Consider the following 25463-nt stretch of genomic DNA (forward strand, 5'->3'; position numbering starts at 1 on the left):
GGGCTAGGATGATGGTTTTGCTGGGAGGCTGTTTGGTCTGGTGCACGGGGGGGGAAGAGTACTTCTGTTTTTATCTTTTGTTTGTATGGAATGTTGTGAGCCATCTAGAATCATATGCACCAGGTAAAGCATTCATACATCTTGTTAGGCAAATAGCTAGACACACCAACATAACAAAATTCATTTAATTCAGCAGTCAGAGGAGTGTTTGTGAAAAAGACTTGTGCAGCATTCTTAGCATGTTCTCCTATAACTACTGTATTTGTTTTATTATCAAAGGTAGAGCGCAGGTTTCAGTGGTGTATACTGTAGATATTGGTCTATGTACCTTGATTGACTGGAATACAGTCACGCTTTCATGTGTTATACACACATTAATGCGGTTGTTCATATGTATCAAATATTTGCAAAATGGCTCTGTTATGACTTAAGGAAAAGTGTTGATGTGGCTGGACCCCTCTTGGCCTGCTATTCTTTGCTTCTTGCATTTCTTCTTGACCTATTTTCAACTCTTAATTTGCTTCCTCCCAGCTACTGGCATTGTGCCATGTCTTCATTAATTGCTAAGAATGCTCATTCATGGATGGCAGTTACACAAACAAAAAAATAGGATGATATTCATGCACTTGGAGGTCAGTTTACCTTCTATTCACACCTACTTTGAAAATGTGATTGAAACAGGAAAATTAAAGGGCTTTGTCAGCCCCCTCTCCAAGTATCTGGAGTTAATGAGATCCCTTCAGTTGGCTTTTTCTTGATTGTATTTTATAAGACGGTTCTCAGGTTTAATTGCAACTCAAATTTTAGTTCTGTTGGAACTGAATGTTTTAATTAATGGTGCCATTTGATTTTTTAAAATGTTTTGTTATTTTATTAGCATATACTCTTAAATGTAATTGAAGGAATCAGGAATTTTAAGAAGCTAAGGACAAAGGTTCCCCCAACAACCCTGAGATGAATACAACTTGAAGAATAATTTATACAGGTTTTTCATAGTGGTTTGCCATCGCCTGTTTCCTAGGGATGAGAAAGAGTGACTGGCCCAAAGTCTCCCAGCTGGCTTTCATGCCTAAGGCAGGACTAGAACTCAGGATCTCCCTGTTTCTAGCCTGGTGCCTTAACCACTACACCAAACTGGCTCTCTGTAATAATTTTAGCTTTCTCATTTTATGTTGATATTCCTTGAAATAAAATTGTATTTTAAAGTATTTAAATAGTGGTCCTACAATCTAGCCAGATGCTAAGTGCTTAAGGAACTTAAAGTTGGACTGTAGGATAGGAATTTGGGGACCATCTCTTAAAAATGTATGATTACTTTCTTCAGCTATAAAGTTTGAGCAAAGGCTTATGAATAAATTACATTGTATCACAGTCCAAATATTTAATGATCTAACTTTTTTGGTTTGATTTATATCAGAATTGATCCTAATCTTTCTTTTACAATAGCAAAGTCAGTCATTGCCCACCAGCACAAATACCTGAATAATCTTTGCTGGAAAAATGGTTCAATAAGATTTGGTATATTGCCCTGCTTGAGATATCTCTGATAACATTCACATGCTTAAAAAAAGAAATGGGAAATCATTGTTTCATTGGGACTGGCAGGATTTTATCTGTTTTATAAATGAGAAAATGAATACTTACCAGGATATGTAGAAAATTTAGATTTAAATTGCTTGATTTAAGAAACAATTGTGTGTAATGTAATATTTTATAATTTAAAATAATCTGCTTTTCTCATCTTTCCTTATACTTACATAATAGTGATAGAATGTATAAATTATAGACAATACATTTTATTCCTATTATTTATTTTTCAAAATGACAGTATTGCCAGTGAATAAAGTTTATACAGTACGTGGGCCAAAAGATATAGCCATCAAATAGATCCTATTTCAGTGTTCCTCTATGGAAGCAAACTGTTGGAATGCAATGGCTTTCCACCATAGAAAATGAGATATTTTCCCCTTGTCTAAATTTTACTAAATTATTTACAGTAACATTGGGAAGCTTATGTCCACTTACATTACTTATTGGATCTGTTATAATAGCTGAGTAAAAATAGTGCCACAAAGTAATTAAAAGGAAAAGGACTACATGTACCAACCACATCTTAAAGGCAAACAATAGCATGGTTTGTACCCTGATCAGAAGCATTACATGCTATGTTTTCTTGGAGGTTCCACTTACTGGAAGTTTTTTTAAATTAGTGCAGCACCCAAAGACTACAAGAAAGTTTAGTTTAGAGAGAAATGCTTTCACCATTGTGAAGCTATGGGATTTTTTTTCCCCAACTGGAAAAAATAATTAAAACTAGTATGAGAGATTATCTGGATGACCCCAAATTGTCTACTTCTGCTCATCTCCCATTCTGAATTGAGTTTCTAAAGTGCAGCTTATTAGTTCAGAAGTATGAAGTATTTTTTTCTAGATTATATTTCCTTGTAAGATAACAGCATATTTTATTTAAAGGAAATAAAACACCACAGGGGCTTATTTACTTACATGTTCTGAAATTAAAAAGTTGATTTCATTGCCAACCAGCTCAAGTAGAATTTACAACATGAGGGATTAAACTGAGAACCAGTTTCCTATAATACAACCTATCTTTGTATAACAAACTAAGCCCCACCCTATGCAATGATGGTCTTCAAAGTAGTTAAACAAATTTAATGTTATGAGAAGCACTACCATTGAGTATTAGTTTTGATGTCAATTACATAACTTCCTACTGTATGTTTAAAGCAGTAATTCACTCAGTATCAGTTTCTGGGAACCTGAGTAGGAAGATGTTGCTGCTGCACTTGTGTTGTAGGCTTTCTCTTTGCATCTGGATAGTCACAGAGAAATAAAATATTGGAATAGATGGAAACAAAATGAACATCCAAACAATAATCTTAAGCTCTCTCTCTCTCATTTTCATCTACTTTATTTCTTGTCTTAATCTCTGCCTCAGTGCAGGACAATATTGTGTACAATGTAGACTACATTCTTGATAGATGTTAGCCTTTAAATGTTTAATGACTCAACCTCCAGACTTTAAATTGGACAGTTGCACACTCATGGAGCCCATCTGAGCTGAAAGTTCCTGCACAAGGTGCTTGCAAAAGCAAACATTCCATATGCAGAAAATGAGAGTATACAACACTGGCAGATGTGTATGTCAAGAACTGAAAAGTGGCTCATGGTGTTTCAGAATGTTCTACTTCCAAAGAACTACCACCCCTCAGAGACAGTTGGTACAATTCAGAGGATAAAAATTTCCAGATTTCCTGAAACATTCCATCCCTGGAACAATAAGCTTTGCATATCTCTGATCATTACCATTCCATAGAGAAGTTTTTAAAACTATAATAAAATAATATTTGAGCATCATTTTCTTAGTGAACATTATCTAGTTTCCAGAAAACAGTCTGAGATTGATTTTATTCTATTATTGGCAAACAATGCATCTCTTTTATACTTCTTGCACCTGTGAAGCTTTTGTTCTCATCTGTTGCATTTAACACTACAGTCTCAGTTGTAGAAGAGCACCTAATTTAGTGTTTGATAGTGAGACCTTCACGTGAGAAGAAATTATAGGACACTTGAAGGTTAACTTCAGTAACTGTTTAAAAGTTTTGCACACGATTTTATTTATATGCCTTAGGTCTTTCTACATGTAAAATATTTAGTTTCAAACCATTTTAGCATGAGATTTTGTCTCAGGTGTGAAACAGGTGTTTCAAGCACTGCAGAAGTGTTTAGTTTTGCACTAGAAGTGGGATGTTTCCTGAAATTTTACATTTGAAGCAGTTCAAAATCAAATGTTTTGCACACCTTAGTCCTTTCTATCATTCAAAATCAAAGCTGGTTTTAATTAACAGCCTCTGCCAGCAATCTCAAATACAGTACAGAAATAGCTGTTTTTAGCACTTGCCTATGCAGAAAATGTATTCCTTTTCAGTTTATATTACTGAAAATCCAATAGACACTGATGATTATCAAGCTAGAATCAGTTTTGAACTTTACAGTCTAGACACATGAATTGATTCACAGGCATCAATGTTTTTCCAGTAGAACATTTTATCAGATATTATTTGCCAACTAAATAATACATCAACATATAAAGATTCTACATCGCTAATTAACTATTTTTCTCTTTAAGAAACAGAACATATAATTCCACAACAAAAAACCTTCTATATAACAGTATTCTTCAATCCATCCGAGAAACCCTTTCATTTTTAGGCAATGTCCTCAAGTTTTAGGAAAGAAAGTTATAAATCTGACTGAGCACACTTTAACCTTTAATATTTCCAGGAAAGGACATGCATATTTCCTCATTCAAATTAAAAGAAAAATAAATAGAAGCTTTCAGTGAAAGCATATAGTCTACCAGCCACTCTGAAGTGGAGCCCCAAAATCCTTACAAAACTCAGTTTAGATTTTAATAGTCCACTTGATGCTACCATGTGTCCGTTCCAAAATCTGCCTAAATCCAACAGATACATTCCTCCTATGATACGTGACTGGAGCATTCATTTTATTTCCAGATATTCAGTCTGTTTCCATGGTAACACTGCGGGATTCTTTGGCTACCATGAGTCGCATTAATTGACTGTGGAATTTCTCAATTTTCTTTACATCTTGAGCCTGATCTGTCCTATAGAGTAGACACTGAAAGAAAAAAGGGTAGGGAAAAGACTAATCAGCATTTATCTGAACATAATTTTAAAGACACACACCCGCATCCTGCTTTGCTGCCTTGTTGTGGTGGGGGGGGCGATGTTTCTGGGAGGGATATGCAAAGAATGCCAAGACTCCCAGGAGGGTCACCCATGGCATCAAGGCCCTCCCAGCTGCCCAAATAAAGGAGGCACCTATATTGGGGAGCAGCAATATAGGAAGATGCTGGAGGCACAAGATCAATTTAGTGACAACTGCAAAGGTGCCATTTCATAGTATGCTGGAAAAGGCAATGGTAAAAGCATTTCTGTATTTTACCAAGAAAACCACCTGGACAGACAATATAAAGTGACTGATGATACAGTGCTGCATGATAGGCCCTCAGGTTAGATTCCATTCAACATGCTAGATAAACAAAGCCAAACCACTTTCTATGTTATGGTCTTAAAAATATACCCACCATTTTTAAAGAGAACATCAGAATTACTTTGAAACCCTGAACCTCATTGATAGAGAACCAGAGGAACTGTGGAATTAAATAAGTTGTTAAGCATGAACTTGAAAAGAAATTGCCAAAAACTAAGAAATAGAAGCCAAACTGGATATCAGAACAGATGGCAGAAATTGCCAAGAAGCAAAGTCAAAGCCAAGAAAGCCAAAGATCTTAGGAAGAAATTTAACAAAGAATTTCAAAAAAACGTTTCTTTAGAAGCAAGAAGCAGTATTACAATGACATCTATAAAGACACTAAAGCTTGAAACAGTCATGGGAAAAACAAGGAAAAGTCTTCCAGAAGATCCTCAAACTCAGAAGGTGATTCCAACCTCAAACTGGTATGCTAAAAGGTATCAATGGATGGATAGTAACTGATTCAAAGAAAATCAAACTCACATGGAAGGGATATACTGAAATTCTGTACACAGAGATGTTAACAACCAAAATAATATATAAGATATTCCCTGTTTACATTAACCCCTAGTACTACAAAATGAAGTTAGATCAGCACTCTCATTATTACCAAGTCAGAAGACTATAGGAATTGATTGAATACCTACAGAAATATGACAAGCAACAGAAGACAAATCAGTAATAGTTCTAACCCAACTACACCAGCAAATCTGGAGACTGACCCAGCGGTCAATAGATTGGAAGAGGTTAGTCTACATACCACTACCAAACAAAGCAGAGTTAACAGAATGTGCAAATTACCATACAATATGTTTAATTTCACATGCTAGCAAAATAATGTTTCCTATGCAGGTTAGAGCCCTATGTGGAAAGGTAAATGCGGGATGTTGAAGCTGGCTGGTTTTAGAAAAGAGCAAGGAGCAGTAGACATCATTGGTGATGCACCCTGGATGATTGAGAAAGCCAAACAATACCAAAAAGAAGTCAATATGTGCTTTACTGATCATAGAAAGGCCTTCAGTTATGTCAACCATGTCAACTTATGGAATGTCCTTAGGAAAATGGGAATCCCAAAACATCTAAATTTCCTCATGCGAAGCCTATACGCAGGACAGAAAGCCACAGTCCAGACAAAACATAATGAAACAGACTTATTTTAGGTTTGCAAAGGAATGAGACAAAGTTGTATACTCTCTCGTTATTTATTCAACCTATATGTGGAACATATATTGAATGAGGCTGCACTGGAAGAAGATGAGCATGATTTTAAAATTGTAGGAAGAAATATCAATAACCTGCACTATGCTGATGTCACTACTCTGACAGATGTAAATGCAAATGATCTAGAAGCTCTAGTAATGGAAGTCAAGGAGCACGGTGAAAAAAATGGGCCTACAATGAAATATAAAGACCAAATGAATGATAACATGTATGGTAATCAGCCTTAGAACTGACAATGAAGACACTGACATGACACTGACAAGATAGCTTCTGCCTTTCAGAATAGACTATCAACAATAAAAGGAACAGCTGTCAAGAAATATGCTATACCTGGTAAGGTGGCAATGAAAGCCTTGGAAAAGATATTCACATGCTGTGATCATAGTTCTCATTCAAGGCACAAATGACCAGGTTCAAATAACCTTATTTTGGATGCATTATGCAGATTGAGCTCTGTTGCGAAGACCATAATGTTGGGAAAGATAAAAGGAAAAAGAAGAGGACAACCACAGCAAGGTGGGTGGACTTGATTACTGCAGCAATAGGTGCACTGTTCAGAGACCTGTTGGGGCCAGATCATCCTGGAGAGGTCTATCTATGTGGTCGCTCGGAGATAACATCAACTTGATAGCACATAATCAATAAAAATGTTTTTTAAAAGTCCAAAACATATAACTTGCTCTTTACCCTAACATTATGAGGACACAGAAAAGCTACTACAATCTAGGTGTGCAATGCAAATTAAACTATTATGACAGAAAGACCTAATAAAGGAGAAGCACTGATTATGAGGACAAAATATATAATAAATCAAGTATAATTGCTCAGGACCAGATTATTTTTTTTTAAAAAAAGGTAAGACATATTTGAGTAAAGTTGGACTCCTGGTGATTACATAAGCATTTTTATATAGTTTTCTTTGCAACAATACTAATCTGGTCTGACCCTATCTTCTTCCAGCATATTCTTTCAATATTCTACCTAGTGTCCTGGGATTTCTTCATGGCCTCCCAAGTCAGTATTAACCAGATCTGACTCTGTGTAGCTTTTCCAAATTCAGCCAAGTTCTACCCCCCACTGTGGCACATTATTAACAGTATTAATGAGTCCTGCTGGTTAAGACTGAAGTCTCATCTAGACCAGCATTTTGTGTTATATATGTAACAATCAATAACCAACATGTATAATTAAATCAAAGGTAAGTTCACTCATAATTTTTGAACTGTTCAATAAATTTGCTTACAAATGTGCATAAAAACTTATGCACTAAAATAATGTAGAGAATATAGCTGAAATAGTTTAAGATATCAAATTGAAAAATATATTATAAATATTTCTGTTTAACTATTTCCATTAAGAGCAAACAGCTTCATCTGGGTCTAAAACACAGCATTGAAAAAAAACAAATCAAACTTTTTAGAGAACAGTTTCTTGTTTTATACAACACTGATGTTGATTTTGCACATACAGTGGTACCTCGGGTCACGAACTTAATTCGTTCCGCAACTCTGGCCGCGACCCAAATTGGTCGCGACCCGAATCAAATTTTCCCATAAGGTTCAATGTAAATACGGTTAATCCATTCTGACCCCTCCGAATTTGGTCACCAACCAATTTTGGTCGCGTCCCGAATCAAATTTTCCCATAAGGTTCAATGTAATTACGGTTAATCCGTTCTGAACCATATGTTTTTTTTTTTTTAAACCACAAAAATATGAAACAAAATACAGTACAATGCAGTATGGAGAGAGAGAACGCTAACCTTGCTCGAGGCGACTTCTGGCGTGGAGGACAGGAAGGCGGGTGGGGTGGCGGTTATTGCTTGGAGGGAGAGTCCCCCTCCCTACATGTGTCACGGCAGGGAAAATGACCACGGATCCTGTTCGTCACCCGATGCGGAGTTCACGGACAGAAGCAAAATTTTGCGAACGGTGCTGTTCGTGACCCGAATTGGTCGTGAACAGAAGCGTTCGTGACCCTAGGTACCACTGTACTTAAGAAGAAAGGCTTTAACTATCAACTTCATGATTCTATTTCAGTCAGCACTATCAGAATCTGCTTCCCTTCTGTGTTCAACTGTCTTTCAGAACAGATTCTCTCTGTACTTTAACTGCTACTTGGAAATTGGAAAGACCTTATAGATTAGTTTAACAGCATTAACTAGCCTTGATGGCTCAAAATCAATCTTCACAGGCAACTGGGACAAAATAAATCACATTTACATCCTAGATATCTGGCTGTTCACTGTTAGAAAATGAGATCAGGAAAAGATAATATATATTTCTGAAATAATTAAAAATTGTTATTTAGTGCAAAGTTTTAAGCAGAATCAGCTACCTCTAAATCAGGATGTCTAAAATATGAACGTTCTCAGGAGTTTAAACAGATATATGTACTATATATAAGAATTATAGCTCCCTAATAATTAAATGTGTTTAATATCATGTGTGAAACAAAAGGTAAATGATTTATTTATTTATTTATATAAAAGATTTGTATGGCCACCCATCTTAAACAACTCTGAGCATTAGCATTCTAAAAATCCACATTTATTCTGAGATTGCGTTAGAATTTTAAAATGCTAAAGCACTCTCACCATAACACCATATCTTACAAAACTATTTGAATGCATTTGTGTCTATGGAACTGCTTGTCTGAGAAGCCTGTAATCTAAATCAAATGATACACTGGTGATATCCTAGTGAACTATTTCTGTATAAACTAAAGAGTAGCAAAACATATTTCCCAGTTTCAGTTAAAGAATGTCAGGGGCAGTGGCTTCCTTCTTGTCACTATGTTCTCTAAGCAGTCCCCACCCCACCCCATCCTCTATGTGTAGCCAGAATTCTTGTAAAACCTTTATCTTCCTGGCAAAGGCATTCGAGTTTAAATATATAAACCATGAAATGATGAAGCAACCAATTTGTCTGCTAAAACAAAATATTCAAAATTTGGTTTGGACTCCAAGAATTTAAAATTATAAATCAAATCACCAAAGTTTTACTTACAACAACATCATCTGTTACTTTAATACACAGATTCCCATCACAATGTCGGTACTTGAGTACCACACGGACCTGAAATGACACAAAAATCATTTTATAGAAAATAAAATAGTATCAGTACACATACACTTTTCACAAGTTACTTTCAAAGGTGAAAAAACATAGCTATTTACAAACTGCCTTAATGCCAGTTACACACAACATTTCAACCTTCAGCTCTTTTTTGTTTGATGAGTCTCCCAACCAAGCAACACTAACACCTGAAATGAACACAACTAATAAATGGATCTGCTCTATTACTGCATGAGCATATAGGAGTTCATTGGCTAGGTTTTGTACAACTCACTGCAACAACCACTACAAAAGGCAAGATTTTAACCCAATACCTTCAAGGTGAAATGTTGATATTAAGGTGCCAAATAATACTAGAAACTCACAAGACTTACCAACTGAAACATATTTATTACTTACTATAAGGCTACCAAAAGGAAGAATTACTTCCAAATTTACTCCAGCCAGCACATTAGGAAATACGATAAAGACAGATGCATAGATCTGCAATACACTCAACATATCACAAGTTCAATACGCCGCAAAAAATCAGAACTTTTGATTAACACCTTCCATTAGGAGAAAAAGAACCACTCTGAGCAGGATCAAAGCAAGAAAATAGTTGCCAACTACAAAAAACCCAGCAATTATTACTATTTTGGCACAATCGGAGTTGGCAAGCTGGCCTGTTGGCTTACACTAACACAGTAACAAATACCACCAAACCATGCAAGTCCAGAGACTCAAACACCCACCAACCCCTCTTCCTTCTGCTCAACTCTTCGAGCGAATTCTCGCTGACCTTTCCTCCATCGACTCTCCGCTCCCCACGCCTCAAAAAAAACCCCACGTCCAAGTACCTTCATAGGGTCGGACAAATAGAGTTTCTCCGCTGCGCGAGTGAATTCCTCCCAGGTCTGATAAAGCGGCATGGCTGGTTCCCTCGGCCTCAGACCGGGAACGTACAGCTCAGCACTCTAACAAGAAGTAAGATGGCGCTTTCAGACGGCCCACATTCAAGCAACGAGTTCTCCTATTGGGTTACCTCAGGATTATCACTAATACTGAGGCGTGTTACTCAAACGTGGCTCCCCCTCCCCCGTTTCCGCCTCTTTCTGCCGTACGAGCGGGAGAGAAAAGTTCTGCAACGTTATAGAGAGGAGAGGAGCACTGGCTTCCGGAGCCAGCGGGCGCGGACAGAATCACATCGCCCCCTCATGGTGTAGAGAGAGGAAAACCTCCGACGCTGCCGCAGGTGTGGGTCCTGGAAGCGAAGGGCCGCTGTGACAAAGAAACCGAGGCAATCACGGGTCGCAGCTCCGTCCAATCAGAAGAAGGTAAGCGTAAGAAAGCGAAGATCCCTCTTCTTTCTTTGCCTTGTCAAATTTTGCTTTGTAATATTTCTGAGTATATTTCCACCTTAGGTAGCTTTGCTACCCATAATCCATCTTGCTTTTTTATTGTAAAGAAGGAAAAGGAAAACAGAGTTTAATTTAACAATACTGTTAGATATTGAAGACTGCTATCATACCTCTGCTCAGTTTTCTCTTCTGCAGGCTAAACATTCCCAGTTATTTCAATATACCCACCTGCCTCATCAACTTGGTAGCCATGCTCCAAATTGGTTCCAGTTTCACAATATCCTTATTTAGATTGTGGTGCTCAGAATTGAATGCAGTATTCCCAGTGTGTTCTGACCAAGGCAAAGTAGAGTGGGATAATTACTTTCCATGTACTCTGATTTCTTGTTAATGCATCCCCAAATAGCATATGCCTTTTTAGAAGTTGCATCGTGTTGTTGGCTCACATTCAATCTGTGATTGGTTGGAACACCCAGATCATTTTCACATATACAAGTAGTCCTTGCTTACCCACCCCTCCTTAAGCAACTGTTTGAAGTTGCAGTGGTGCTGTATGAGTGATACTTATGACTGGTCCTTGAGGTTCCGGCTGTCGCACCACCCCCATGATTGTGATTCAGGCACTTGGCAACTAGCTTGTACTTATGATGATTGCAGCGCCCCACAGTCACGTGATTGCCATTTGCGATCTTCCCTGCCGGCTTCCCACAAGCAAAGTCAATGGGGAAGCCAGCAGGGAAGGCTGCAAGTCACTCTGTAAGTATCCCTGGCCTCCCTGCGCTTGCACAGCGCTGTGTCCTGCTTCCCTCAGCCTCCCTGCATCACACGGTGCTGCACCCTGCTTCCCCTGGTGTGTCTGCACTCACGTGGCACAGTGCCCTGCTTCCCCCAGCCTCCCTGTGCTCATGCACACCCTGTGCTGCGCCTCCCCTGGCCTCTCCCAGCCCCCACGGCACTCCCATGCTCCTTATCTGGGATTCCCACTGCTTCCCACTTAATGACCCACATGTCTTGGGTTACGACAGCAACCAGCACTGCCGGGATTGTTGTTGCTAAACAATGCGGTCACGTGACATCATGCTTCATGACTGCATCATTTAGCAATGCCAATCCTAGTCCCAATTGCTGTCATAACTTGAGGACTACCTGTACTGCTGCCAGACCAGGTCTCTCTAATCCTTTACTTGTGTCTTTTGGAATCTTCTCTTTCTGTTCCTCTCCTCCTAGCTTTGCGTCATTTGCAAGTTTGATAGTCATCCCGTCAATCCCTTCATCCAGGTTATTAAGAAAACTATTGACAGAGCTCTGTGGCATGCCATTTGTAACTTCCCTCTAAGCTGAATACACATACTTACATTAAGCATAATATATTAATCTTGTATTCAGTGTAAAATTTTGGAAATCTCTTAATCTATCAAAATGTTCTTTTCGGTAATTAATCTAACTAACTGATCAGCTAAACCTGGCATTTCTCAGAAATACAAGTTTATTAAAAGTGCACTTTTAATTTGCACATAATGTCCCATTCCGTCTACCATGCAAATGTCTCAATGTTATCCCACATACTCTGTGTGGCTGGATCACCTGGAATTCTTTCTGTAGGCAAACATGTATTCATACTGATGGCATTATGGGTGGAAAATGGAAAATACCAACGTAGCACACAATAATCTCCTTCATATAGCAAGCCTAGGTACACATATTAGGAAAAGGGAAAGAACCTAAAACAAAGAACACCACTCAGAAAATGCATCAGTAGTATTGGAAACAAGAAAGAAGTGTTACAAATAGATTTACAATCTCATTTTCCACCCATAATGCCATCAGTATGAATACATGTTTGCCTACAGAAAGAATTCCAGGTGATCCAGCCACACAGAGTAGAGTCCAAATGAGGCAGAGCTAATAGCAAACATACTATTAAGCACAATCAGAACAGCAGACCTTAAACTATTGATTATACACAATGTGGGAACTGCACAAAACTCAGAATTGAGAAGTAATAGCAAGATCCCATGTACTATCACCACAACAAAACTGGTCTATAATATAGTACAAAACATCTTGGGATCTGCTCAACACCTTATCATTTCCGGTATATTCTTCTGTTGGAAGTTCTTCTAAGATGCTATCCGTGATTTGAGTAGCCTTATGTTTTTATTTCCTCCATCATTAATTGTTCTGCATGTAACTACTTTAAGTTAAAAATTATTATTTTTTACATTCTCTTTTTTTAAAATTGTTGTGAGTCTATTTATTCTCTTCATCTGTTGTGAGATTGTATAGAGGAATGTACATAAGGTATGCAGGAGCAGCTAAGGGAGAAAAAAGACAACTCAGTCCTGGGAAACAGGAAGACAAGAGAAAAACTTAAAATAACTTCACTTTGTGCTTGTTTTGCAGACTTTCAATGCTGTCATTATACTCTACAAAATAAAGTAGCATTCCTCTAACCCTTGTATTGTTTGTTTCCTGACCTGGCCTACCTCAAAGAGCTGACACATTGGTCTATCTCCCCACAAAGGAGGAGGCAGAGGAAGGGCTGATCTCCCTAGTCACACTCTTCAACACTATAGTGCCAGGAGATGGCGCAATAGAATATATATCCTTCTTAATCATTTTTTCCCTTTTACTTCCCAGTAAAGCATACAGGCTGGGGGAACCCTACCTCTCCCACACACTGGGGTTGGTGGGAGGATGCCAGGTTAAGGCAAGAACTACCAAGCTATTACCCCAAAGCAGGAGGTAGAGCTAGGGTGTGTAAACTCAGAGTGCTTCTAGGAGAGGAGGTTTGAGTTCTCCAAACTTTCATCCTACTGGTTCAGTTGTGCCACTACAAATATCTCTTTCAAAACCTTTCATTCTTACAGTTGGAGGATTTCTTTCGGTTAGGACTTTGACCTTCTCTGAGACCTGTTCTTCTACCCAAAGCTCCACAAATCACTTTCTTTTCAGCCCTGCTCTGTCTGGAATTTAAACTGGGGGGAGGTGGCCTGCATTTCCAATCTTTACCAATACCCAGTCATCACAGTCTCATTATTTTAACCAGGCTAGATGGAGATTATATTAGGGCACCAGACTGAGGAAGGCTGATAGAAAGATTGCCATTGTTGTATATCTTTTATAAAAGTATACGATGGGCTTTAGTTTCTTGTTTAGTACTTTTGGGCTGTTATTACTTTGTATTATTGTTTCATTTCATTATACTGTTGTTGTATTTTAACTCTTTTACTATAGAAGGGAATATAAACTGCTCAGATTCCTGTTGGATTCGAGTGGCATATAAATCCCAGGAAATTAATAAATAAGTTTGTCAGTAAAAACAGATGCTGGTTAAAGTGTTTACCCAGGCAACTTTATTTGTTTTTCCAAGAAGGAAAGTTCATAATTTGAGCAACCATCTCAATAAATAGAACCATGGGGGAGGTTAGAGAAGCTGTAGGCCACCAGTGAATCTGTCCAAGAGAGGGCAAAGCTGGGGCAGGGCTGGGTGTGAACATGTGAAAAAATGAACACCCCATCTGTTGTTCATCTTACGAGCATTGATACACTGGCTATGTTTTTTTTAAACCCTGCTATAGTTTAAAACTCTTGTTTCTTAGGAAAAACACCTCTTATTCTCTTGATTAGCTGCAGATGGGAAATATGTTTTTCTCTTAGCCTCTACTATATTAAATAAACCCCATGGGTTTATTTGCTCTAGATGCTCTAGACTCCACCACAGCTACTTTGAAAGCTTGCTTGTAAAGAGACACAGTGGGTTAGGGCTCATGTTCACATTTTTAAAGGATGCATCCTCCTGACATCACAGCCCATTGTGGTTCCAACTTAATTTTACCTTTAGGTGTCCCAGTTTTAAAGAACTGTAGTGTTTTCTCCTGACATAAGTCTTGCTGTATGTAAGGCTTACACTGCTCCTTGTATATACAAGTTAATTACTTTTTTGAAAGAGCACTAGGCCACTTGTAGAAGGGCCACTAGACGTGTATTTAAGAAAGAGGACTAAAACTCTTTGGATAGAGCAGTAGCCCAGGACGTCAATTTAAACCAGGAAAGGCTTGGATTTTGCCAGATGTGTGTTGCTGTTTCCATTGTCAAACCCCTAATAGCAACACATGACCAAGGAAGGAAAATTTGCACTGAGTTACACTAATCAGGTTTAATGCCAGAAAAAAAGTTTGGGTAGTTCTCCAATAGAAATACGGACAATGTTTTTTTGTTTTATTTTGTTTTGTTTTGCAAATTTGATGTTATTTGTATTCAGGAATCATGGCTGCAGGTGTCAGATAAACTTCTTTTAAACTTAAAGGGTTTCAAAAGCTGGATTTTCCCAGCAATTAAATTCACTAAATTGGGTTACTCTAGGCGAGCTCTAGCCATCTTAATTAATATAAAATGGCAGTTTGAAATTGAGAAGATGTACACTGAACACGTACTTTCTTTTTATATCCCAAGATTGAGGCTGGCTGCAAATTATCTTTAATTATAATTAAGAAATATTTTTCCCTCCTGCAACAGCCATGGGGCATCAGACACCCTGGGACAGGAACCTGATCTGGCCCTACATGATCTAGATTTTCCTAGCCTGTTTCATTTTCTAGGAGGCTACTTCTGGGTGCTGTAGCTACAGCATTACTTGCCACCATTGCCATTCCCTTAAATGCTTATCAATTTTAGTTATATTGGACTTGGGTGAAATTAACAAGAGTTCTATTTCCCTGGAAATGGAACGATGTGGAAGAGGGGGGAGATCACCAGATGTGTTGGGAGAGCTCTATTCTTTCTCAACCCATCTTCTCCTCTGCTCCACCCACGTGTCAACCAAACTCTTGTTCAACAGAATTTGCCAATCTTTTAGAAGAATGATAGACCTCTCTTCAAAAATAGCCCAAGTGACAAATCAGCACACTTAGTGACTTGTTGCTGAGGGAACTTAAAAGCTTCCATCCCAAGTGCCCACCCACATTCCCCCAGATAAGGATAGTAATTGGTGGTTGTTTCTCCCACAGACAAGTGATGATGTGTGGGAAGGGATATAAACTGGCCTGCACTCAACTGAGAACAGCATCAGTCTCCAGCCCCATCACTGAGACAGAGTAGGGCTTGGCCATCAGGATAGCACAATTGATGTCAGCATACTTTTTTGCTAATCAGGAACTGGAGGAATGCACATTAATGCATAGATGGGGAAGAGCCCTTAGTCTGAAGCTGAAATAGAAGCTGCTTGTATCACCAAAAGGCTGGAGGTCAAACCATTATAGAGATTCTCCATTCCTAAATTCAAATAGAAGTAATTACAGTATTTTTGGAGAAAACAAAATATAGGCATGTGATTTTTGTCCCGTGATTATAACTACAGCCAAGGTTCTCCCTTGTTTCTGCCCACATGTAAAAAAAAAAAAATCTTATGCAATTGCTATCATATGACTAGCAAAAATATCCACCTTCTATTATCTGCCTTGGAGGGTGTACTGCAAACCCAGAGGTTCCTGATCTGAATCACAATGGAGGCTTTTGTTTTATATTAACTGAAATGAACAAACCATATGGCTGTGTAAACAAGTAGCAAAGCAACCTACAGAATTGCTCTGCAAATGAGAAGTTGAATTATGCAGAGCAGCAGCTTTGGGGTCTAGCTAGCAGCAAAATAAGAAAGTGCAAGTCAGCCATTTATTTGGCAAAAACAATGGGAGAGGGATAAAAGAGAAGGAGAATAGTAAAGGAAGATATATCTGGGCATGACAAATGATGTCATGTGCATCATAGTGTTATCATGCAAATAGCATACATTGCATAATTCATGCCATTTGTGTTATGATGGCTTCTACCAGATGTAGAAGGGGGAGGGGAGGGGAGGGGATGTTATGATGGGAGTCAGAGGGTGGTCCACTCTTGGGGAAGGCACCCCCGGTGTTTGTTACCAGTGGTGTGTTCCAGCCCTCTGCCTCAGACCCAGGCCCTGGGCAGCAGACCCATGGAGGTCCTGGCTTCCAGCTGCTGCTTCTTAACACCAGGTCAGTTAACAACAAGGCCCCCCTTATATGTGATTTGATCACTGAGGAGTGGGGCCGACCTAGCGTGTATTACCAAGACCTGGCTGGGCCCTGAAGGGGAGATGCGCCCAGCCGGGTTCACGGTTTGGCACCAGCCAAGATCCCAGGGCAGGGGAGGAAGGGTAGCAGTGGTCATCCAGGAACCTCTTTTGGCCTTCAGGGGCGCTGCTCCACAAGTGGCCGGTTGTGAGACCCTGTTCCTGAAGTTGGGCTCGCAAGAACATTTGGGATTGTTGTTGCTGTACCAGCCTCCCTGCTGCGTAGCAACTTCCCTTCCTGAGCTGCTGGAGGCCATCGCGGGGCTGGTGGTGGAGTTCCCCAGACTTATGGTCTTGGGGGATTTCAACTTGCCATCCCTAGGGCAAGCCTCAGAGGCAGCTTGGGAGTTCATGGCCACCATGGCCGCCATGGGCCTGTCCCAGATTATTCATGACCCAACTCGGGACAGTGGCAATGTGATCTGAAGGAGGAATAACATCTATCCCCCTTGTCATGGTCAGATCATGCCCTGGTGAACCTGATGTTCTCCTATGCTACCCCCCTCCACAGGGGGGTAGGACCTATTCAACTGGTCCGCCCGTGGAAACTGATGGACCCAACTGGGTTCCAGAGGGAGCTGGGGGTTATACCCGAGGGCCTGCTGCATGGTCCAGTGGAGGCCTTGGTTGCTGCCTGGAATAGGAAAATGGCTGATGCCTTGGACAAGATCGCGCCCGTGTGACCTCTCCTAGCCCATCAAACCTGACACTCCCTGTGGTTCACGGAGGATTAGAGGGTCTTGAAGAGGATTAAGAGATGTCTAGAGCGCTGCTGGAGGAAAACAAAGACCAAACACGACCTGTCAGGTTAAGCCCAAGAAACTCCATGAGACAGTTCTGGAACAGCTCAGTTACTTTATTAGTTCACACCTGTTAGACAGAATCCTGCCAGACTAACTCTAAACCCCCCAAGCCAGCAACTAAACACTACGAATTCCTTAGGGTGGTGGCAGTCTCATCTTCTTTGCTTTCCCATGCTCACACTGTGGGCTGAGGAGATGCTTCTGTCCTTGACCCCTCTCATTCCATTCCATCACAGACCAAACACAAGCCAGAGCCGCAATTAAGCCCTACCTTGTGGCGGTAAGAGCAGCAAAATGTCTACACTTCTCCACTCTTATTGCATTTGCAGAATGCTGCTCAGCAGCCCTGTTTAAGTTCACCCAATCCCTTTTGGGAAAGGGGGGCCCAGTGGCCCATTTACAGGGGTGCACAGAGGAGTTTTCTGGGCATCTGGAGGATAAAATCACTTGCATCTGGCCCCAGTTGGATACCAAGCATGCAGCATGGTCTATAGAGATGCCCAAGGTATGGACTTGCCCTACTATCTGGGAACAGTTTGATCCTGTTGAACCCGGGGAAGTGGAGAGGGTCCTCCGAATGGTCAATGCCACCACTTGCCAACTAGACCCATGTCCCTCCTGGCTGGTTAAGGCTACTCAGGAGGTGACATGTGGATGGGTCCAGGCAATGGTGAATTCATCCTTGAGGGAGGGAGTGTTTCCAGTGGCCTTTAAAGAGGCGCTGGTGCTTCCCCTCCTCAAGAAGCCATCATTGGACCTCACCATACTGGGCAACCATCTCATCCCCGTTACATCAACCCGTCCCACCCAGTCAGGCAGAAATGGAAAGTTGCGGATCCCATCAGTGAGAGAATGTCAGCTGGCAGGGCCCGGGAAGAGAGCCTTCTCTGCCGTTGCCCGCATGCTTTGGAATATTCTTCCCCCAGAGGTGCGGCAGGCCCTTACCCTCCCAGCTTTCCAAAAAGGTTTAAAGACCTGGCTCTGTCAGTGTGCATGGGGTGATATGGGCTCTAACTATCCCTGGGCGTGGTTAGCCCCCTGATGATGCTCCCTGGAATTACTTGCCAATTTTCCATCTTCTTGGAACCTATTTATTTTTAGGATTGTTTTTATGTTGTATTTTAATGAATTTTTATCTTGTTGTAAACTGCCTAGAGTCGTTTCACGAGATGGGCAGTGACAAATTTGATAGATAGATAGATAGATAGATAGATAGATAGATAGATAGATAGATAGATAGATAGATAGATAGATAGATAGATAGATACTGTAAGTCTATGTTGCTGCTGCCTACTTACTACACTACAGCATTAGTAAGAGCCAGTCCAGTGATGTCTTGGGGGGGTGGGAGGCAAGGGAGTGGTCAGGGAGAGGTGACATTGGTGTTGCAATACAAACTCTGCCCCTTTTCTAAAGGCGACATCCATTAAATACCCAAGAGCAGAGCTTGCAGCATAACATTGCCACACCATTTTCATCGTTTTGACAAAAGTGGCAAGATCCTGTGGACACCACTGAGCCAGTCTAGCGGTTGAATCTTTATTATTTCCCCTTTATATTTATCTCCCACTTTCCCTCCCATTTTAATCTCATGAGAACCTTGAGATGTTGCTCAGACTGAAAACAAGGGTCATTTGATAAGCTTTTGCACAATACAAAACTGAAACTCTAAGAAACAGGAATTCTGATGCTCTCCAAATATTTTGGATTATTGCCCATGCTGGCTCAGGTTTAATCCAAATTAACAGGGGCACCAAGTTTACCTAGCCTCTACACTGCTGTGGGTCTTGTAACATCCAACTAGATTAATTACAATTAGTTACTCATAGAGGACTCATCCTATAGTTTCTGTAACAGAACTGCAACCACAAAGAAGGAATCAGACCTCTCTCTGACTTTCAATTAGTCTTCATGGCCAGGTGTTCTTGAGGCTGAAAAATTCCAAACTCAGGAAAGTTGCCACAGGGGATATATAAGGAATATGGACGTGAAGGTACATTTCAGGGTAGTGTGCAGCAAGGCCATCCGTACGGGGATCAAAAAAGTTAAGATGGTATCTGCAACCACACAATAGAAACCCACCCTTTTATAAAATCCGCTTAACACTAAAAAAAGGGGTGAGGGTTCAGTCACGTGGTCCTGGATACGATCTTGACTTTTTAAAGCTCCTCCCCCCGGCACAGATATACAGTACCATATTAGTGTGGCGGTACTAGAACAATCTAGTACCAGTAATAATTTTCTCTGGTGAAAAAAATGAGAAGATGAATTGAAATGGGAAAGATCCGTTTTCTTCTCATTTTAATACAAATCTGTTTAATTTTGAGCTTTCAAACCAATATGTGATCAACATGTACATTTTTAAAATTTTGCAATACAATTCTCCATGGAGAAAGGTGGGCACACAGCTGTACTGTATGTATTAATGGAAATAATGCTTAAATGGGTTATATTGAAGAAAAGTGCATACAGACACACAAAAGTGCACAAAACTAAACTTTGTGTGAACTTTCAAGGAAACTTTATTTCAAACAGATCTTAAAGTGATTGGGAAATGGGACAAGCCATATTTAAGATTGAAAAAAAGGAGAAACCAATGAGAGAAATCAGCACTGTCAGTTTTTCCCCTCTCTAGAACTAAGCATCATTTCCTCATTATCCTTCCCTTGCTGATCAACTTCATCAAGTGAAACTTTCCATATTTACAGAAAAAGGAATGCTTTGTGGTTGCATGTACATATATAGGATTGCATCTCCTTATAAATCTTGAAAAGTTTTGCTTGAGCACAGTCGTGCATCTGGGGCAATCTGGAAACAGAAGCTGTGCAAAAATAGGAGAACCTGGGCATAATCTTATTTATTTTGAGCTCTCTTGACAGGAGATGGAATTGCTCTCTTTATAGAGGAGGAGTTATAATTGCATAAACAGAACAGCTCACTCCTGCTGGAAGCCAGCAACTGTTTACCGTTTGTTAGGTTTTGTCCTTTTAAAAATCCTCTTCTGAACTTGTTAACTATTCGAAGCCTGTGATGAGAAGCTACTGGCAATTTGCAAAGTAAAACCTTTTCTTTCCATATTAGTATTTTTAACTTATCTTCAAAAGTTAGAAAGAACTTCACTAACACACCAGTGACTTTTATAGAAATAGGACTGGTCTTCTGGTATCCTGGTTATTTGTAGAAAATAGCAGATTTAGAAACACCCATTTCCTATGTTCAGTGGCTGGAAAAAAGGCAGGCCAACGCAAAGGGTAAAAATAGCTACAAGGCACTACAGTCTTTCCTGGGTTTGACTTGGTTTTGTTCACACAAACACTTAATACACAATAATGGCTTATTTTCATATGCTGAACTTGGTTACTTTTAACTATGATTACATCTTGGAGGGGTATTGTGTTGTGTAAATCCAGGCCATTTGTTTAGTTTAAGACCCAACTAGGGGCAGCATCTCTTGTTGGAACAAATAAGAGGTTCTTCTCCATTATCTCTAAATGACAGGTCACAGACAAGGAAATCAAGGTCATAACATCAGTGTGCATGTCAGGATCTTCTAGGATGGAGAAGTAACCAGTCCGTGTTTTAAAAGACCATACAGAGAACAAAGTACCTTTGTATGTGCAAAAATATAAAATTTAATCATAAAAGACAAAACCATACATTAAATTAAAGAGAAATGGACACATTATGATATGCATGTTTATAAGTACTGTAACCATCCTGTTGCAGGTATTTGCTCCTGTGGAATAGATCCAACAATTGTTGAATACATTTTTCTTTTTACCTGTTTGCTTCCTCTACTCATTGGGCAGAGAATTGTTATTCCATAACACTAACCAACCCTGGCTAATCTGGAAAGCTAAGCAGGGTCAGGCCTGATTAATACTTGGATGTTGGGAACATTTGGGAAGTCCAGCACTGTAGGCTAGGCTGGAAAGTTGAAAAAAAAAATCCTGGGAAATGCAATAGCAAATCCTGGGAAAGGCAATAGTAATGCTGGCTGGGGGATTCTGGGAGTTGAAGTCCACCCATCTTAAAGTTGCCAAGTTTGAAAAACACTGCTTTAGTCTAAAAAAAATGGTGCAACTTGTGTTTTAAAACTCCAAACTGAGATCACAATTTCAAATCAAGACCCAATGTACCTGGGCACTTTTTGGGAGGGTAAAAAAAAAAAAAAGTCAAGATGTTGGTTCTAATCACATGACTAAAGCTCTACTTTTTTTTTTTTTTTGGCATGTAATTTTTCATTACTGCCATCTTGAATGCCCCTAAAATGTATTCACCTCCCTTGAGTTTTAGGATGAGATAATATTTCCAAAGCTTGGATCCTGAGGTAACATTGGATGATAACCTCCAAATTCCCTGATGATTGGCCATGCCATTGGGACTGAAAGAAGTTGTAGTCCAACAATTGTGGGGATTGAGGTTTAGGAAAACTGCCTTCAGGGATAGAACATACTTCCACACCATGACACAGGAAAACAGCTTTGATTCCTGGGGAATATTAATCTTGTCTGGTATCACAGCTATCAATGTGGTGGCTAATCGTACAATACTTCCTGTGTTTCTTAAAGCTGTTATTAGAATTAAATCAACCATGCCCTGAATAAGGTTGAAACTGTCCCCCACCTTATTTCAGCTTTGCATTATGATTGGTATGTGCACATGTGTATGTGTGTGTAAAAACAAATGGCAGGAAAGAAATGCTGAAACAGACTAGAAGAGAGGGTTAATTTCAAAGTAACCCTTTCTTCCTGGTTTGATAATAGAACAGAAATTAAGGTGGTTAACCCTACAGGAACTGTTATGTAAAAATCTGCCATTAACAATTGCTTAACCATTGCTTCATCTAAGCTTCAAATTCATAGAGGGCTACGATATTTGGGTTGCAAAAACTTGAATAGGCAGTAGATGACAACAGCAGAGGATATAAAATAAACTCCGCTGTCATCTCACACTTGCCAGGAGTTTTGAGGCCCAGATATGACAGCCCTACTTACGTGTGATTGGCTAGTTTGTAGTTCACCATCTCTTGCAACCTGAGTCAGAACCTCGTCTGATTGGGGAACCTGGAGTAAGCTGCTTTAGGCTTGTGGGACAATTTTCCAGCAATTCCTGAGATAACAGGTCTATAATATTTCACTTCTGTTTCGTATATTGTAAACTTTTTAATATCAGTGTTCTAGAGCAGCCTTCTCAGTTTGGGGCCCTAGTATTACACAGCATCTCACATCACTGCCATTGGACATGATGACTGGAATTGAACTGGAAAACATCAGGATGTAGAAGTCTGTTCTACCCAGCCAACCAGCTAGTCGCTCTCTGCCTGTAAGTACCAGCAAGTTTTTCTTAACAACTTTTCTTGTTTCTCCAAACCATTTGTCTTCTGTTTTCTTACATAAAAATGAAAAAAGACAAGTTCATGCCACTTCTTATTCTGACCCTTTTGCTTCAGTGGTGTAGTGCTTGCCACAGCATATGTGTGCACAATTTCTGGGACCTAGACTCCTTGCTGAGCTGTGAAGGATCACCAGTTGTTCATATCTTTGAAGACTGCAGCTTCTCATCAACAGCCTTCCAGGAGCCCCAGTTTTCCAAAGATTCCTCCAGATCATCATATAACAACTTTGCTGCTTTTCTCTTCAGCCAAAACATTATTTTAGGAGAGGACAAGCTCCACCTGAAAAAGGAATGTTTATTTGCTTTGCTGGGATGCTTACTGCTGAATGCCTGACATTTTCCCCTCTCTAGGAAGCTTGAAAACAATGACTAAACATTGGAAGGATGTACATAAAATTGTTTTCTATTGCAAAACCACAGCAGTTCCCTATATGCAGTACATATCTAATATGAATAATGCTGGCCCAAGTCTATTCTTTTAATGTATTTATTTAATGTATTTCTGAATCATCCTTCAATTTGTAAAACCATGAGGATCCCTACCATAAAATAATGAAAAATAATATAAAATAAAACAAATTGGAAGATTGAAACCAAATGTATGTATTGCAATAAGTATACATTCTAAAATTAGGGAGTATGATTAATCAGAGAAAGCTTCTTGGAACAGCGTTGCTTTCACTAGTCATCTACCAGGTGAATCTTACTTCAGCTCTGGCAACCGAACAGCTTAATCCATCATGCTTGAGGGTGGCAGGGGTGCAAAGCAGACTGCCCAGCATGTGCTACGCTGCCTCCAGTGCTGCTTCATTGCTTTCTTTAATCTCCCTGCATTTGCTGCTCAAGATGGTTGCCTCATTCTACCTAATAGGTAGAGTCTGCCCTGGGATGCAAAAACCTTGAATACCCAAAGTGAAGGAAGACGGTAGGATCTTCCATGGGGAGCCAGCTACAGTATAAGCAGTGACTTTTGCCTGGGAATCAGGTCAGTGTTGGGCCTCTCTAGAACTTGCCAGTTCCATTTCTGATGGTGGCTAGTAGCTTACATACCTTTAAATGGACTGTGGGCAAATGATTAGCTGGCATGCATAAGTATTTGTGGTGGGGAAACTTCAGACTCAGAGGAAGTCTACAATAGGCCATCAGGTGCTGGGGAGCAAGGGAGTGGGAATACTGATGTCTTCAGCCTTGTTTCTGGGCTTCTTAGAAGGTCTTGTCTGGTTATTGGGAGAGGCAAAATATTGCTCTAGATCAGTGTTTCTCAACCTCAGCAACTTTAAGATGTGTGGACTTCAGCTCCCAGAATTCTCCAGCCAGCATGAGAAACACTGATCTAGATACCCATTTGGTCTGATTAGGCAATATCTTTTTCCTTTATTCTCACTCTGGTCAGTTGCTTGCTTTAAAAATTTCTTAACCTCACTTCACCAGCTTTAAACACTTAGTCCCAGCAATAAGATGTGAGGGAAATAATCTGTGCAACTTTCCTTGAAACGCAGGCGTCTGTGCAGCATTGCTTATTTCTTCAGTTCTGCAACTAGCCTTCAGGAGACCCTGGCTGCTGGGATATAATGAGTTTGCAAAATCTCTGGTCTGCTATTTGAGAGTTGGGAAATACTACCTAAGCTCAGTGTTAGATTCAGCCAGTCTACTCTTCCTTCTTTGCCCTGATTCAGAGCAAATCAAGCACAAGCTGCTTGTAGGAAACTATTGTCTGTGTGATCAAAACATGCAACCAAACCTGAGATTCTAATTTGAAAAGGTTATAGTTGTGGAAGAGGGAGAAGTCATGGGAAGGATGGACAAATTAGTATCAACTCTTCTATAATCTTCCCTTGCTCAGGCCTAAAGAAAGGTCTGGTAGTTTTTATGAGTATTCAAAAGTTATTATTTCTTTAGTTACAAGAAAACGGACATGGAGGTAGTTATTTTTAAATGAATTCCAAAGAATGAATTTATTTCTAAATAACACTGTAAACAAACAACGTTTCATTTTATCCTTGGGATCAATGAAGTATATGGAGATCAAGAAGAGATAAGAGAGAAAAATCAAATCAGTTAGCAAAACTACTGCTATAGTTACTAACATGTCAGAATGAGAAATATGGATATGCTTAATTCAATGTGTCTTGCTGTGCATAGCGTATAAAATTTCATATATATTTAACCTGGAGGGATAGATCCGATAGAAATAGGATATTTGTAACTGAGATGGAAGCAGAATTTGCCATTGTGAGAACAGTCTTCCCCCAAGCCCAAACCAAGAATATAGTCAAATAATGAGTAAAAACTAGCTGCCTACTGAAAATATAACTCACTGCAAATAAATTGTGCTGCAGCCTTAAAAAAAAATACCTTGGAAGAGTAGCTGTGTGTTTACTACTCTATCATTAGGTTGTGTAGATTGGATCAAGGATTCATCAGCACTTGGGGAGATTTAAAATCCCTTGACTTTCCA

General features: G+C 39.7%; 1 protein-coding gene and 1 long non-coding RNA gene across 3 annotated transcripts in view; one reads left to right on the forward strand and one right to left on the reverse strand.

The window, feature by feature from the left end:
- Nucleotides 1-4045: 4045 nt before the first annotated feature.
- Nucleotides 4046-10440, reverse strand: SRP9 (signal recognition particle 9). The gene is made up of 3 exons (XM_007441548.4): nt 10214-10440; nt 9306-9374; nt 4046-4659 (listed from the first exon to the last, which is right to left on the reverse strand). Exons 1-3 carry the CDS (start codon nt 10283-10285, stop codon nt 4540-4542), a joined length of 261 nt encoding a protein of 86 aa, XP_007441610.1. The 5' UTR covers nt 10286-10440; the 3' UTR covers nt 4046-4539.
- A 114-nt stretch (nt 10441-10554) lies between these two features.
- LOC148217149 (uncharacterized) overlaps nt 10555-25463 on the forward strand; it is a 41686-nt gene continuing 26777 nt past the window's right edge. The window contains exons 1-3 of one of the 2 annotated variants that reach the window (XR_015797129.1): nt 10555-10690; nt 22784-22933; nt 23061-23943. This is a non-coding gene — a long non-coding RNA (uncharacterized LOC148217149). Of the gene's footprint in view, nt 10691-22783; nt 22934-23060; nt 23944-25463 lie in introns of those variants that run through there. The other variant, XR_015797128.1, reaches the window with a different exon arrangement.

The sequence above is a fragment of the Python bivittatus genome, unplaced genomic scaffold (genome assembly GCF_059951505.1).
Source record: "Python bivittatus isolate LINGU-HERP-01145 unplaced genomic scaffold, Pbiv_v1 ctg000020_np1212, whole genome shotgun sequence".
Taxonomy (NCBI): Eukaryota; Metazoa; Chordata; class Lepidosauria; order Squamata; family Pythonidae; genus Python; species Python bivittatus.